This window comes from Helianthus annuus, chromosome 17 (assembly GCF_002127325.2).
Source record: "Helianthus annuus cultivar XRQ/B chromosome 17, HanXRQr2.0-SUNRISE, whole genome shotgun sequence".
Lineage (NCBI taxonomy): Eukaryota > Viridiplantae > Streptophyta > Magnoliopsida > Asterales > Asteraceae > Helianthus > Helianthus annuus.
In genome coordinates, this window is record NC_035449.2 from 91,878,320 (window position 1) to 91,893,432 (window position 15,113).

Below are 15,113 nucleotides of genomic sequence, written 5' to 3' on the forward strand. Positions count from 1 at the left end.
AATACTTTATTACACGTTCGTTCGAATATTATGATGAATAATATCTTATAAAAAATAATTAACGATTACATTTCTTAATAGATTTTAAGAAATATGAATATTTTGTTAGGATTATAGTGTGTCATGAGTTGTCGATTTTAATCACGGGTTGGATATAATGTTTTCAAACTGTTGACCAAATCTCAATACTACATCTCCCTAATGTTCGTTACATATTAAGTTTTTCTTAACTAAAACTTCATGATGTTTTCATGCTTTTTGGCCAATAAGACTTGAACCGGCAGTGTGACATCTAAATATACATTAACACATGAACGTATAATCATAGATAACAAACACCAATACATCTTAAATTCGGTTAGGAAAATTTAATTTACAATAAATAAAAGTATATAAATAACATTTTTAAATTCGGTTTCTTAAAAGTTTTTCCACAAAACTAACTATTATCTATCATGTATGGTAGGGAAAAACTGAAAATTGAAAATATCTTTGGTAACCAACTATACCGGTTCAGTGGTAATTAAGTCGGGTCATAGAATTAAAGGCCCAACGGTTGACTAACATAAGTGTTTTATACAAATAACCGAAAACTAAAATGAAAATTAATCCAAAATTCAAACCAAATTGTGCACACCCTTATATAAATACACACATAGCAAATTCCCATCTTTAGAGGTTTACAAAATCCAACCAAGGATACTCATCTAGTAGCAAATAAAAATAATTTTTTTCTTGTTCTTTAAAAGTAAAAGCACAAAGTACGATGCTTACTAACCAATGACGGGCCATTTTGAGCATCAATGTAATAACCATATGAACACATTCTTCGTATCTAGAGAATTGAGAACTGACCAGGATACCTTGTAGCTCAAATTGTGTTCGCCTACATAAAACATGACACAACTTAAATACTTTTTTCTAAAGATAGTAAAAACAAAATAAAAATGCATACTTTTTAAAATTTTGATACCATCTAAAAATATGGGCACATACTAACGCAATGCAGCTGCAGTTTCAGATATCACTAAGCGAGACGTATATGACTTTTATGCCTATAATTTCAATAAAAGGGCTATAAAGAGTTTAAAAGCAAAAAAAGAAGAAGAAAAAGGAAATACTCACTTCTTCAAGAAGATAAGTCAATCTAAGTTGTGAATAACTCCTCATTGCTTTAGGGGATGCCATATCATCATCTTATAAACCCGACTTAGCAGATGTATCACCGCTTCTAAGCTGGTCAAAATAAATATTGTAAAATTTTCAACATGTATTGTCAATAGCAATAAAATTAAAGTATCAATGTTGTGTCTTCCTACCATAGAAGGTGAGGCTTAGCATGTGAACAATCACGAGACAAAATAAATAATACATTGTGAAATAAAAAAAAAATACTTAAAAGTATTTTAAAAACTTTAAGTTGCCCACGCTTTTTTACTTTTGAGTACGCCACATTTAATTGCTCGTAGGGAAGTCAGTATCCTAAGAGTGGCTTCAAAATACCAGATCTCCCAAATTCCCATAACGTTAAACCATTTGTTGTTCCCATATGGTTAAACCATCTTTTTCTGAAGGTGACATAGTGTTGTCTACTGAACCTGCAACTAAACAATAGTATTGTTTGACCTCGCTGTTAAAAATTGGATTAATTAAGTTTATAAAGTAAGCTTTAAGGAATCAAATTCTATAGGTCTATTATATAAAACTCTATACGTCAATTATATAATAAAGTAGTAACCTAAAATTAAAATATAGTAATCATTATATTAATACTTCAAAATATAGTATAGATATTTTATTTGTACAGCAAAGAAGTTCAAATGGTTAGGATTTAATAGAATAAACACCTAAATAATAAAATATTAACAAACCTAAGTCATGGCAACACCCATCAAAAGCCATCATTTCTTTACCAAATGACCAATGTTGGTCTTTTTACTATATTTATAAACAAAGACTTTCTTGTAAAGGAATTTGTGGATCCTTATTATGAATTTATGAATGAATGATCTGAACATCTTCAAACTATGAAATTCATAAAAGTTAATCAAACTTAAAATTTTAATAATCTGCTAAAGTTTCATACAGTCTCTATTAAGGAAATTTACCCGATTAATGCAAGAATTGACGCATACGACCCGTAACAGGTAAATGGACAGATCTGCCCAAGACTAATCAGTCCTTATCAACAATAGCAGCCACCAAATTTGACCTGATTAAAAATAATACCCGTAAACTTCACAAGGCAAACAAAATAATACGTTGTCAAATACATGATAAAAATATTATAAGTTTATCATTAACATATCCAAGTTGTTTATAATGGCACATACAAAACACTTTTTTTACGTGGATCAGAATAAAAAAGATTCCAACTATAAATCATATCCTTATAGCCAATGCTTCTTAAAAAAAACTCTAACAACATGATATTATAAAACCAACTATCAAACAAAGATAGATCCAATGAAAACAAACAATTACATTTTCATGACTAAGCTTTTTAACAAATCCACCCAATTTAAACATGGACTTTTTTAACGAAATGTACTTAAAAATAAGCACGTAGGAAAATAGTGTTTTTTACGTTAAAGAATGGTATCACGCGTTGCGGTGGAGTCGAAACGTGAAGTAACTCGAATTTATACCGCCTGATGAAAACGTAATATAATTGACCCAACTTGTTTCTGAAATAAACGTAGACCAACCAAAAGCGTACATAGAAATAAGCACGAAAACGTATTATATTTGACCCACGTACACAAAAATAAGCATGTAAAACTCGAGGTGGTCAAAATGACATTTTACAATTTTTTTTAGAAAGCTGAAGGGGCGTAAGTGAAAATGCTAAAAGTTGAAGGGTTGAATACACAAAAATGTACTAAAAACCGTGTGATACACGTATGGAACTAAATAATCAAGTAAATAAGAAATTTTGTGAAAAAAGAAACTTTATAATTTAGTGAAAAAAGAAACTTTAAAATATAATGTAGTGAAAAAAGAAACTTTAAAATAATCAAGAAACTCAGTGGAAGTTATTAACAGCTTACTTTACCCAAACCATGAGAGATTATTTCTTTAGAAACCAAATGGTACATATAAATAATATTCTAGCTCTTGCCTAAACTCACATGTATTTTTCACAGCTGCAACATCGATAACTTCAATTCTTTGCCACCTGGTACAACCACTAAATGAATAAATACTATCATGATTTAGAATCCTATTTTCACTTGTATTAATGAATATGATAAAAGTCCATTTACCTAAATATGATAAATTCCATCTGACTCGACCCATTTTGATATGTTACTCAAGAATAAGACTTTAACCAGTTTTTAAGGACCTGCTTATAAATAGGTAAATGGACTTTGTCATCGGCGAATGCTAATGTTCAGGTCCATTTGGGTCAAAGGCATTTCTTGAGTAACATGTCAAAATGTGCCAAAAATAAGTTTTATTCGTTGAGGTTTTTATAGAAGTATAAAACATGTATAATTATGGTAAACTGTATAGCAAATACTATTGGTTGGGATATTACACTAAAATTCAATAGCTTATGGACAGGAAGGAAGAATGAAGAAAGATCGACCTTAAAAGTAAAAAAGTCTAAAATATGCTAAATATTGTGTTTTACCTCAACTAAAAGTGTTCGTAGTTCCACCTCCTTATCAAATCCATCATTCTAAAAACATGTTTTAGTAGCATAAGATTTTGAGAAAAAACAAATCCCATTCAGTATAAGATAACTGTTGGTAGAAGTATTCCAATAATCAGTATCAATTCCATTCAGAATCCCAACACACTTTTGAGCATGAGCATTAATGGTTTCATGAAGCCCTTATCCTACTTGTATGATAGATTAAAATTTCTGTATATATATATTTATACACTGAATGCAATAAATTTGATGAAATATCATTACCTGTGAATAAGGCTCTTCATTTTTATCCGAACCAGATTTAGCGAAAAACCCGAACCCGACCAACCCACTATTTCAATAGTTCGGTTCAGGTTACTTTTTTCAGGCCAAAAACCCAAACAACCCGACCCGAACCCGAAACATAAAACCCGAATAAAACTAAAAATTTATTGTTTTTTTCTTGTAGAAATCTTTTGGTATGGAGTCTTTAATATATGGAACATTAAGTTTTGAGACTATTTAGAGTTTTTTTCTTATAAAAATGTTTTGGTAGGACTCTTTAATATATAGAACATCAAGTTTTGAAACTTTTAAATATCATAATAACTTTGATGATGTTCTTAAAGTAGCAATATGAATTTTGATTATATTTTGTAAAAAAACATTTAATTTCGTTTTACATCTATAACTCGAAAATCGAACAACCTGGCTTGAACGATCCAAACTCGACTAACCCGAGCTTTAAATGGGTTGGTGATCGGGTCAGTTTTTTCTAGACAAAAACCAGAACTACTTGACCCGAAAACCCGAAACCCGAAGAAAATCCGGTAAACACCCCTAACTGTGAAGTCCGCAACGCTTGTGCATATGTTGGTGATATCGTTGTAACAATATTAGAGAGCACGATTGCATCCTAAAACATCATAGAGTATGTTAATAAGTACACACAAACAAATATCTAATAAAAAGAAAAAGAAAGAAAATGACATTGGACTACAATACCTTAACATGATTGATTCTGTCAAATGATGAGTGGACCTGCATCCTATCTAGACAAATAAGGTGGTGAATGTCAAGAGCAAAAAATGTTTTCACTCATGCTGGTGTAGTTCCTTAATAGTCAAAATCGCATATCCTAGCTGAATTTAGTCCTTTGGTTGCATACAAAGACCAGTAAAGATGTACCTAAAAATTAAGATAATATCATCATCACAAACTTATATATAAAATAAATAAAATATAAACCAAGGTCTAACCATCTATACAACAAAAGTTGTTTGCCGATTAGTGGCGGATCAGCCACACATAAGTAGTAAAGTATAGAACATCAAAAAACCAGAATCTTTTAAACAATTGAAAAAAGGTTGATGAATTTGATACTGAAAATCCAACAGAATGCAAATAATTGCTATATGTACCTTTCTTTGTGTCAGCAAACCAGAAAAAAAACACACTTGCTTCAGAAGCATCAATTAGTTCTTGTTTCCTTCCATCAACATTCACTCTTAACAACAAAAAATTAAAGTACAAATGAGAACAGATGGAAATGATAGCAAGGTTCGATTTGCTGATGTAAGGAATTTTGATGAATAGCCTCAACCTCACATATAAGTCATTATCAAGATCAATTTCAAGAAAGCATATAGATTGGTGGCCAAGAATGCATTTATTAATCTGATCATTATGATGCATTCATGATCCATTTGCTGGTCATGACTTGCACCAAAAGTCATAGATAATGAGCAGGTAGCACGACAAATGTAACACCATAACTTTCAATTTTGTAAACTTATACACACATAAACATGAGAACCAAGCCAGGAGCATATGATATGACCATTTCCCCTGTTTGTAATGAACCTTTAGAAAATGAAAACTTAAAAAAGATTATTTATCTATATTTGTCTAACTTAGAATGTAGCAATCCTCACATTTAATAATTACACACAGTAATAATTCTATACATAATTAGACTAAAATCAATGATATTATCAATAAAAAGAAGTATTTGTATTTCTGGACCAAAATAGAATGAAAATAAACTATTGGCATTTCATCGAACACCTTATAGACATGCCCAAACCAACCAGAACACACGCAACATTCAATTCATTAAGAAAAACCTTCAATACATGAACAAAAACGTTGAATCAGAACATGAAAAGTGCTATACCTTAAGCTTTAATCCATCTGATTACCCAGAGACCATAATCCCAACCACTCCACAATCAAACCAATAAGTTCAGTATAAGCCATAATAAAATATATAAACAGTAATAAATTATATGAACCAAAACCAAAGAATAATATCATAAGAAAATAGAGAGATTACTACCTTAATGAGTTCAAATCCAAAACCTTATTGATAACAATAACTTGTGTACCTGCTTCACTGCTTGTAGAAGTCATGTGAGAGACCAGAGAGTATTCCGGCACCGTTCTTCTGACATCCGAAAAATATCAACATAACAATTGCCTTAGGTTCCAGATTTATACAAAAAAAAACATACATAGATTATATTATAGATAAAAAAAACTTACCGAATCGTTGCTTTAGAGATCTAGGGTTCCAATCGTTGCCGAGATCATTGAAGGAAGAACACAGATGATCGAACGGTTGTTTACGTATCGGTTTCTAGGGTTTCAAAAGTTATCATAAACACAGATCTGGATAGATAACATATGAAACAAAAGCTATTATACATTACAATCGGTTTAGGGCTATGAGTAAACATCAAATTCTATACCAAAAAACATAAAGATAATAACCATAAACAACAAATCTAGAATGACAATCGGAGCTAGGGTTTCTTGAACAGAAAAATAGTTTTTGAAAAAATAATTCAGATTCAGAACAAAAAAAGAATGATTAAACTAAGAAATTAACATCCACACTTACAGATTTGGATATGGATCAATGAAGAAAATGAGAAATCGTTTGAAGAAGATGAAGAAGTCGAATTAGAAAAGAATGGAAGAGAGAAGGCGGTGGAAGTTATTGATGAAATGAATAGCATTGAATGAATATAGAAGGAAATATATAGATACTAAGAATGCCGCCCAAATTGTAATTCTCTGGCCAAAGAGAATAGCCACATCAAAGTCAAAAAGTCAATCTTTATTTTGCTTTAGTATAATAGATAGATTAATTTATAAAACTAATCAATTATTATTATGTTAACTCGTGGCTTTTTTCATTATTACCTTTTTTTTGTTTACAACGTTATTAATATAATGTGGTTTTGTATTTTTTATATATATATTTGGGATTTTGTTTGTTTGTTATGTATTTTTTAAAATATAGTTTCATAACTTAAAATAAATGTTAATCAATAAAAATGTATAAGAAACTGTTAGCAAGGTAAATGTGACTATAATCGAAAAGCAAGGTGCGATAGGAGAATATCATGTAGTGTTTTGGAATTTGAAAATAATTTGACTATTGATAATTAATTACCTATGGCTGATGTAGTGTTTTTAGAGTTTACACTTTACATCAATGTATATCTTTTTGGACTTTGTTTAATATATTTTTTATTTTTTATATTTTTTTGTCGTACCCGTAACTTGGATTTTTGAGTTTTGCCGTTACCCGTACCTGTATCGTACCCATACCTCAGTCCTGTACCCTTTCCCGTGCTACATAAGTACTGATCTACATGTGCAATGGTACTTTTTGTTCTATTGTTTTTTTTATAAAAAAGCTAAATTTTGTCATTAAAAAATAACAATAGTACCATTGCACATGTGCATATGCACAAGTGCATCGGTACTGTCGTTCAGTTTTTTTTAGTGACAAAATTTACCCTTTTTTTATAAAAAAAATATTTTTGTGTGTTTTTAATTTTTTTACGTATTTTTTGTTGTGTTCACATTGATTCTCGCAATAAAGAGTGGTTCCTAACGGATCCTTATCTGTTTGTAAACTCAAAAATCCTTTGTAAAAACCTCATGTAACATTTTTATTTTTATTTTCTAAAAAAATAGGAAATGTAGCATAACATATATTTGAACATTTATAAAAGAAAAACAAAAAAGCGCCGAGTAGTTTATTTTTTTTTTAAACGTTAAAAATTTCATGTTACATAAAAACTAGTAGGCGTTTTTTACATTTTTTTTATAAAAATGTTCAAATACATTTATGTTACATTCCTTGTTTTTTTAGAAAAAAAAATAAAAATGTTATATAGGGTTCTCTTGAGTTTTCTCTACTCAATTAGGTTTTCGTTTAACTATGCAGAACACTAAGTATTGCGAGAACACGCAAAACAAAATGAATCACTCATTTTTCAATCCTAAAAACCTAAAAACTAAATGAAAATATTATAAATGTAAGATTTATTTTTTCTCACACTAGAATTTAAAACAAAATATGAAAAATCTTCTGTTTTTAAATAACCTACACATATTGTAGATTATATGTAAGGCTAAATTATCTACATGTATGTAGACTATGTGTAGGAAAAAAATATATGATTTTTTGATGTATATATAATACACATATTAATGTAAGAAACATAAAAGGTAAGAAATATGAACCTTAAATCCCAAAATTTAGTGATTTAGAGTTGTTCTTTTGTTCTCTCAATAATTAGTGTTCAGTAATGATCCTTGTCCATTAACGATTTCATAGACGCTTTACATACCACACTTTTACATAAAGGTTTTGGATACAATAGCTTTCAAATGTTTTGAAGATTCATTTAATACGAACAGAAACGCATGAATTCACCAACATTATGTTGACTTTTCAAACTTACATGTATTTCAAACAACTATCCTTGCAAGAACGAGCATGTCAAGAAAGCGATGTCATCCTTTGGGAGGATTTGGTTCACATCTCCCGCCCTTGTGCAAAAAATGGAATGCAAAACGTTGATCTGTTAAAACTTTATTTTTGTATAAGTGTTTTTGTAAAACAATATAACTCGTGATGTCTTTTGAGAACTTACGACTTGTAAACTATTTCTTTTAACATCCAAAAAAATGGATTCGCTAAGTATACCAGTATTTTACCAATCTATTTGGGGTAAGGTGCGTTCACACGATATCCCTATGTGTTGTTTACAACACTTTTATCCATGCTAGACCTTAATATATCGGACCATGTAACCAAGTCTTGAACCAAACACCTTCAACCTTTAACCTAAAGTTCTGATACCACTTGTAAGACCCATTCTAATTAAACATTGACTTTCATAGTAGTTTTCATACAAACATATTTGCATAAACAAATGTGTAACACTCTAACTCGTTTTAAAGAATATTTTTAAAAAATGATGATTTGGTCCTAGATTTTTTTTTATAAATAAATAACTGACTCGCCGGTTAATAACCCAAGCGAATCGACAAAACGAATTATTACATTCAATCTACATTACACTATATTGAAGCTTTTAAACCCAAAAGCTTTGCCATGTATGATATACTTAAACTTTCCAAAAGGATGATCCTGGGAAGAAGGCGGTTTAGGAGTGTTCGGTTCTTCGTGTGCTTGGTCGTCTTTCCGTCCTGTCATTCAAACTATTTGAATGAAAACATTAAGCACATTTTTTTGTCATCCTCCTTACCCGGCCGGTTCAAGTCGTCACCCGGTCGTGTCCGCTGAAAACGTATTTTCTTTTCAAACTACTCTTTGGTTTGTGGTTATGAGACATTTCACAATTTAAAATATTTCCATCAACCACAACTCGATTGTGGTTGTTTAACAAACCTTATCTTTTTCATTGATTTCTTCCGGTATGACGTTTTACCCGAAACGACCCATTAGGAGACATTCTAGTCACTTTAGCCCTTTTTACAATCGAAGGACCTTTAAAGATTAAAAAAACCACCATTTTGAACTCGTAAAAAATTATCAAACAGTTTGATGTCAACCGTTTTTTATTGACAAAAAACATCAGCATAAAATGACCCAAGATCATTTATGGTGTTAACCAACTTCTGACAAAAAATCATGCAAAAGTAAAATCGTTAAGGCCTCGAAACAATTTTTGCAAGTAGCGATTTTGGCAATTTACTCTCTTATTAATTATATATTTTTTAAATATATTGTCTTATTAATTATGCCGATGTATTTTTGTAAAACAATATAACTCGTGATGTATTTTAAATATATTTTTGTTTTATTGAAAAGGATGGCGGTTTCAATTTTGTAGACCAAACTTATCTTCAATCTCTTATTAACAAGGTGGTTTCTAAAGTACTAGTGAACAGGCTGAAGCCTGTGGTGGGAAAGCTCGTCTCGGCCGAACAGTCGGCGTTTTTAGCAGGCAGAAACATAATCGATGGGCCATTGGTGCTAAACGAATTAGTTGGATGGATGAAGAAGGCCAAAGCCAAAGGGATGTTTTTTAAGATCGACATAGATAAAGCGTATGATTCTATTAACTGGGGGTTCTTGGATTCCATTCTGCACCAAATGAATTTTCCCAGCCTTTGGCGAAAGTGGATTTTGGCAGTAGTATCGTCGGCGCGAGCCTCGGTTTTGGTGAATGGATCCCCTACACTAGAGTTTTCTTGCCATCGCGGATTGCGTCAAGGAGATCCTATCTCACCATTTTTGTTCGTTCTTGCAATGGAAGCTCTCACAGGGATTATGAAAAGGGCTTGCTCCGTCGGCCTTTTTCATGGTCTTAGTTGCACGAATTCGGGACCGGTATTATCACACCTTATCTACGCTGACGATGTAGTTTTTCTAGGAGAATGGTCTCGTGCTAATATTTTGAATTTGCGACGGATCTTATGGTGCTTCTACTTGGTGTCGGGTTTGAGGGTAAATATGGCTAAGTGCAGTTTAATTGGTATTGGCGTAGGGGATGCGGAGACATCGGAGATGGCACAGTTGTTGAAATGCAAGATTGGTAGCCTCCCGTTTAAATTCTTAGGGCTTCAAGTCGGAGCTAATATGAACCTATGTCGACATTGGAAACCTGTGTTGGATACGTTTCAAAGAAGATTATCTGTATGGAAAGCAAAGACCCTTTCGTTTGGGGGACGGGTTACTATGATAAAGTCTGTCCTCAATTCCCTTCCAACGTACTATTTTTCCTTGTATCGGGCTCCCGAAAAGGTTATCGAGTTGTTGGACCGTATGAGACGTGTATTCTTTTGGGGTGGGTCGGATGAAAAGGCTAAGGCTAATTGGGTCGCGTGGCAAAAGGTGATAGCTCCTGTCAATTATGGAGGGTTGGGATTCGGGTCGTTAAGGGATATGAATTCTGCCTTGTTGGCAAAGTGGTGGTGGCGCTTTAAGGGCGAAGAATCGGGTTTATGGAGAAGGGTAGTATGGGCAATACACCACAATGCGAGAAATTGGAATTTTATTCCAGCAAAACTAACGATCTCCGGTCCTTGGAAACAAATAGCGAAGTCGGCCAATGAGTTAGGGCTGGCTGATATAAATTTGTCCAGATATATTAAGGGTCTGGTGAGGGATGGAAGATGTGTAATGTTTTGGCTTGACTGCTGGTGGGGAGATGAACCATTGGCGAATCGCTTCCCGAATCTTTTTGCTATAGAAAATGATAAGTTCTGTAAGGTGGCAGACCGGGTGAAAAGTTCAAATCTGGGACTGGAAAAGAGAGCTGGTCGATGGGGTCGAAACGGCTGATCTGCAACAATTGGAGACGGCTCTGGGACATCCAAATCTGTCCCATGGGCCTGACAGGTGGGTTTGGACGTTGGACGGCCTGGGTCCTTTCTCCGTGACACTCCGGCACGAGTAAGCAGGTGGAACAGTTGGATTCCAAAGAAGGTGGGAATAGTGGTGTGGCGAGCAGAACTTGACCGCCTACCAACGAGATGCGCCTTGATGAATAGACATATATTCGTGCCCTCTGTTTTATGTCCCACGTGTGGGGAAGTCCCGGAAACGGTCGAACATGTTTTTGTGTCTTGTGGTTTCGCTCAATCAGTTTGGTCAGTAATCTCCCAATGGTGCAAGCTCCAACCGATTTATGCATTTGGAATAAAGGACCTGGTGGGATATAGATACATTTATAACCGGAAAGCTCTTCACGCGGTAGTTTTAACGACGTTCTGGTGCATTTGGAAACATAGGAATGCTCGAGTTTTCGAACAAGCCCCGTGCTCGATTCAGTCGGTAATTGGGGAAGTGAAGACCTTTAGTCATTTATGGCCTGGAGTGGGAGATTTGGAAAAGTTTTAATTTGAATAAGGTGGGATGGTAGTTTTGGTGCAGGCTCTGTTTTATGAGCTGTAGTTGTAATGGGGTTTACTTAGTGTTTGTATTGACTAGTTTCCTGCTAGTCTATTAAAATGATTGAATAAAATTAGCCGTTAAAAAACACTTTATTCAATGAGGTGGGGGTTCGATCCCCCTTCGGTGAAAACATCTAGCCGGTCAAAAAAAACACTATACTCAATGACGTGTCACATACATTTATATCAGTTGATGTATATATTATAGAAACATGATGATTTGAAGACACACAGTGTTATTAGCACTTTAAAAGTATTTAATTAAGAGAACAATACTGGAAAGTAATATATCTTCATCAAACATTTCTTAGGTCACAATGTTCATTTAGACCGCACATGTTCAAAACAAATACAAGGTTTTTTATAGGACGAAACAAACAGTCATTGTTCATCACAACCTTGTATGCAACTTTCAAACCCTATATATCATCATACAGATGATTCAAAACAAAAGTAGATGTCTTAATTTGCAGTCTCACTAGAAGCCATCATCTGGTTATCACACAATGCTTGCAGGGCAGGTCTTGTACCAGTAGCAGCAGCCTCCTCCTGATCATTACAACAAGAATAACATTTATACACCATAAATCAAAACAATAATTACATAATCCATCTGCCTTACCTTATTAGAATCCAGGCTTTTCAATGTTAATGCTTTCAATTGCTTCTTTAGCTGCCTAATACTTAAATCATTCAAGCTCTCTTTCTTTCTAATTTTTCCTTCATCCACTTTGTTCTCTTTGTCATCTGAAACAACGTTAAACGTGTTCTCGGATGGGTGTTGGGTCAGGCCAGAGCCCGCATCAGTGTTTTCCGTAAAGAACTCAGGCTTCTTATCTTCAACTTCCTCAGACATTTCAACTTCCTCAGACATTTTCTTAAAGGGTGTAGCTTTCTTGAATGGTGTCGGGTGGCCCGTAACTTCAGTTAAGATTAATGGGTTTTGAGTTGGGCCGGAATCCTCAGTCACATTGTCTTCAACTTCCTCGGTGATGGAATGGTCCTCAATGGTGGAAATTGCATCAACTGCAGGATGAATGTTAGATTATACATACATATATACAGTACACTCACACACACAAACAAGATATCATGAATTGCATACCAGTATTTTCAGACATTTCTTCCGGCTCCTTTGTGGTTAGTTCATCGATCGGGTACTCAGAGTTATCAATGACCATCTCTGAGTCAACACACGGAGTGTCTTCATGTTCCATATCAGCAGCATCATCCCCTGCAGAAACTGGATCATTAGTTTGATATTGACATAATGGTTCAGTAAACTAAAATACTTCTGTGTCGTAAGGTTCTTACCTGATTCAAGAAGGCATTCAGAATGTTCTTCTTGAACCACAACAGAATTGTGTTCCTTCATTAAATCGTCTCCAGAATCGACTTTCTGCACTAAATTCTCATCCGAGTCTGGTTTCAGATCACATACTTGATCAGTTTTCAAATCATCTTCTAGGTCCTCCTTTAGATTGATAAGTTCTTCAGATGGGCCTGAGATGCCATCCGATTCTGGTTTCACATCAGACACTTGATCGATTTTCATCGTTGAGATGTTCAAATTGTGTTCTAGATCCACATCCTCCTTTAGACTGTTAACTTCACCAGAATCTTCGGCTTCTTCTACACTCTCGTGTGTTACTTCTTCCTCTATAACCTCCACATCTAGCTTCTCAAACGTGTTACAAACGTCTTCCACTTCCGCAGATGAGTTACCTGCATATTGTTGGTTCAGTTAAATTATTGTCGGTTTTAATAAAAAACATGTACTCATGTGTGAGTAATCATAAAATACAAACCTTGATCCAAGAGAGAATCAATCTTAACAGCCTTCTCAACTCCCTTCTTCCCTCTTGGAGCTGCTGACTTCTTTTCAGTAACCCTAGTTGATCGCCTGGTGCTATACCTATTCTCTACCAAACCCTCTTCTTTCGGCTCGTTTTCACACTCATTCAGTTGGTTGCTGACATTCCGGCGAGTCGTAGTTACTGGAGCCTTCCTAGAGGTTCTGGAAACGGCCGGAGTTTTCAACTGGTCATTCTTTGATTCTTCAACTTCTTTGGGTAATTGTTTACTTCCCCTGCGAGTTGTCCTGGTAACAGTGGTCTGCAAGCTTTCAGTCTCGGTTGGCTTCGCCTTTTGGCGAGTGGACGTCTTGCATCGGGTTTGAGGAGCCTTAGGTGAAGGAACCTCAACCGTTTCCGCTGATTCAACCGTCTCGGACTGTGAGGTATTCAAATACTCCTCAATACCAACAACCTATGGATAACAAACAAACAACCATTTTACCAAACAATTTGATATGACTATTCATATTAAGATCAATCAGATTTTAATTTATTACAACAACATCAGATAAAATTACTAATAGCATTTAGAAACAATACTAAATAAATATCAAAAACTTAATAAAAAAGCAGTTTCAGATTGTGAGATGTTAAAAAAACCCTAAATGTCAGGAACATATTAATTTAAACAATGATATCAATCGGTAATAAATGTTGTCCTAAAACAGATCTCAGATTATTACAGCAAAAGCATGATAAAATCATCCTCACAAACTACATCAATCAGGTGAAAAAAAAAACAAAAAATAATCACATAAATTAAAATATATGTTTATGATAGTGATTATTTTTGAGACAAAATCAGCTACGATAAATAAGATAAAAGAAAAAGAAAACGACTTACGACATCGAGAGATTGGAGAGCATCGGCCATGGCGACATTGGTGAGGTTAGCAGGGATCTTGTTGAGCTTGCAGAGTGATTGAAGCTCTTTCCTGGCTAGGCTGTGGAAATCCATGAGATCTGAAAATTAGGGTTTCTAAAGTGAGTCGGCGTATGAGTGAAGGGCGATGAGGGTATTGAAATTGTTTGGACAATGGACATATTTATACGCAAACCCTGCCGGAATCCGACCGTTGGAGCAGCGTTGGTTTGAATTTTGAATTATCTTTCATTGTTTTTTTAATTATTAATTTTAATTTAATGTTGAAGATGGGTTATCTGAGTTGGGCTGGAAGCCCATCGGCCGCGTCTTTTGATTTGCACATGGGTTGTTTAGGGTTTTGAAGTACAGGAATGGAATGGTTTCCTATAACCTAAATCTTATATGTATGTCTAAGCCGCTATGGAATATTTAATAATCGTTAAAAGTTTTTTTTTTTTTTTTTTGAAAGGTTAAAAAACGCCGAACCTGAAAACTGGGACGAACAACAACAGACAAAACAACTTAC

At 33.9% G+C, this 15,113-nt stretch overlaps 1 protein-coding gene and 1 long non-coding RNA gene across 11 annotated transcripts; both read right to left on the reverse strand.

The window, feature by feature from the left end:
- Positions 1–603: 603 nt before the first annotated feature.
- Positions 604–6,636, reverse strand: LOC110922545. Of its 10 annotated transcripts, none has more exons than XR_004885590.1 (11): positions 6,543–6,636; positions 6,185–6,310; positions 6,028–6,083; positions 5,817–5,863; positions 5,062–5,147; positions 4,646–4,828; positions 3,638–4,556; positions 3,132–3,178; positions 2,109–2,212; positions 1,126–1,236; positions 604–886 (listed from the first exon to the last, which is right to left on the reverse strand). It is a non-coding gene; the product is annotated as an uncharacterized LOC110922545 (long non-coding RNA). The 10 variants fall into 10 exon arrangements; XR_004885586.1 differs by lacking the exon at positions 5,817–5,863 and adding an exon at positions 997–1,055 and having other exon boundaries at positions 6,028–6,086; XR_004885585.1 differs by lacking the exon at positions 5,817–5,863 and adding an exon at positions 974–1,055 and having other exon boundaries at positions 6,028–6,086.
- Positions 6,637–12,122: 5,486 nt separating this feature from the next.
- Positions 12,123–14,758, reverse strand: LOC110926528. The gene is made up of 6 exons (XM_022170311.2): positions 14,567–14,758; positions 13,675–14,134; positions 13,181–13,591; positions 12,972–13,100; positions 12,489–12,892; positions 12,123–12,415 (listed from the first exon to the last, which is right to left on the reverse strand). The coding sequence occupies exons 1-6, from the start codon at positions 14,678–14,680 to the stop codon at positions 12,329–12,331; spliced, it is 1,605 nt and encodes a 534-aa protein (XP_022026003.1). The 5' UTR covers positions 14,681–14,758; the 3' UTR covers positions 12,123–12,328.
- Between the last annotated feature and the right edge of the window lie 355 nt (positions 14,759–15,113).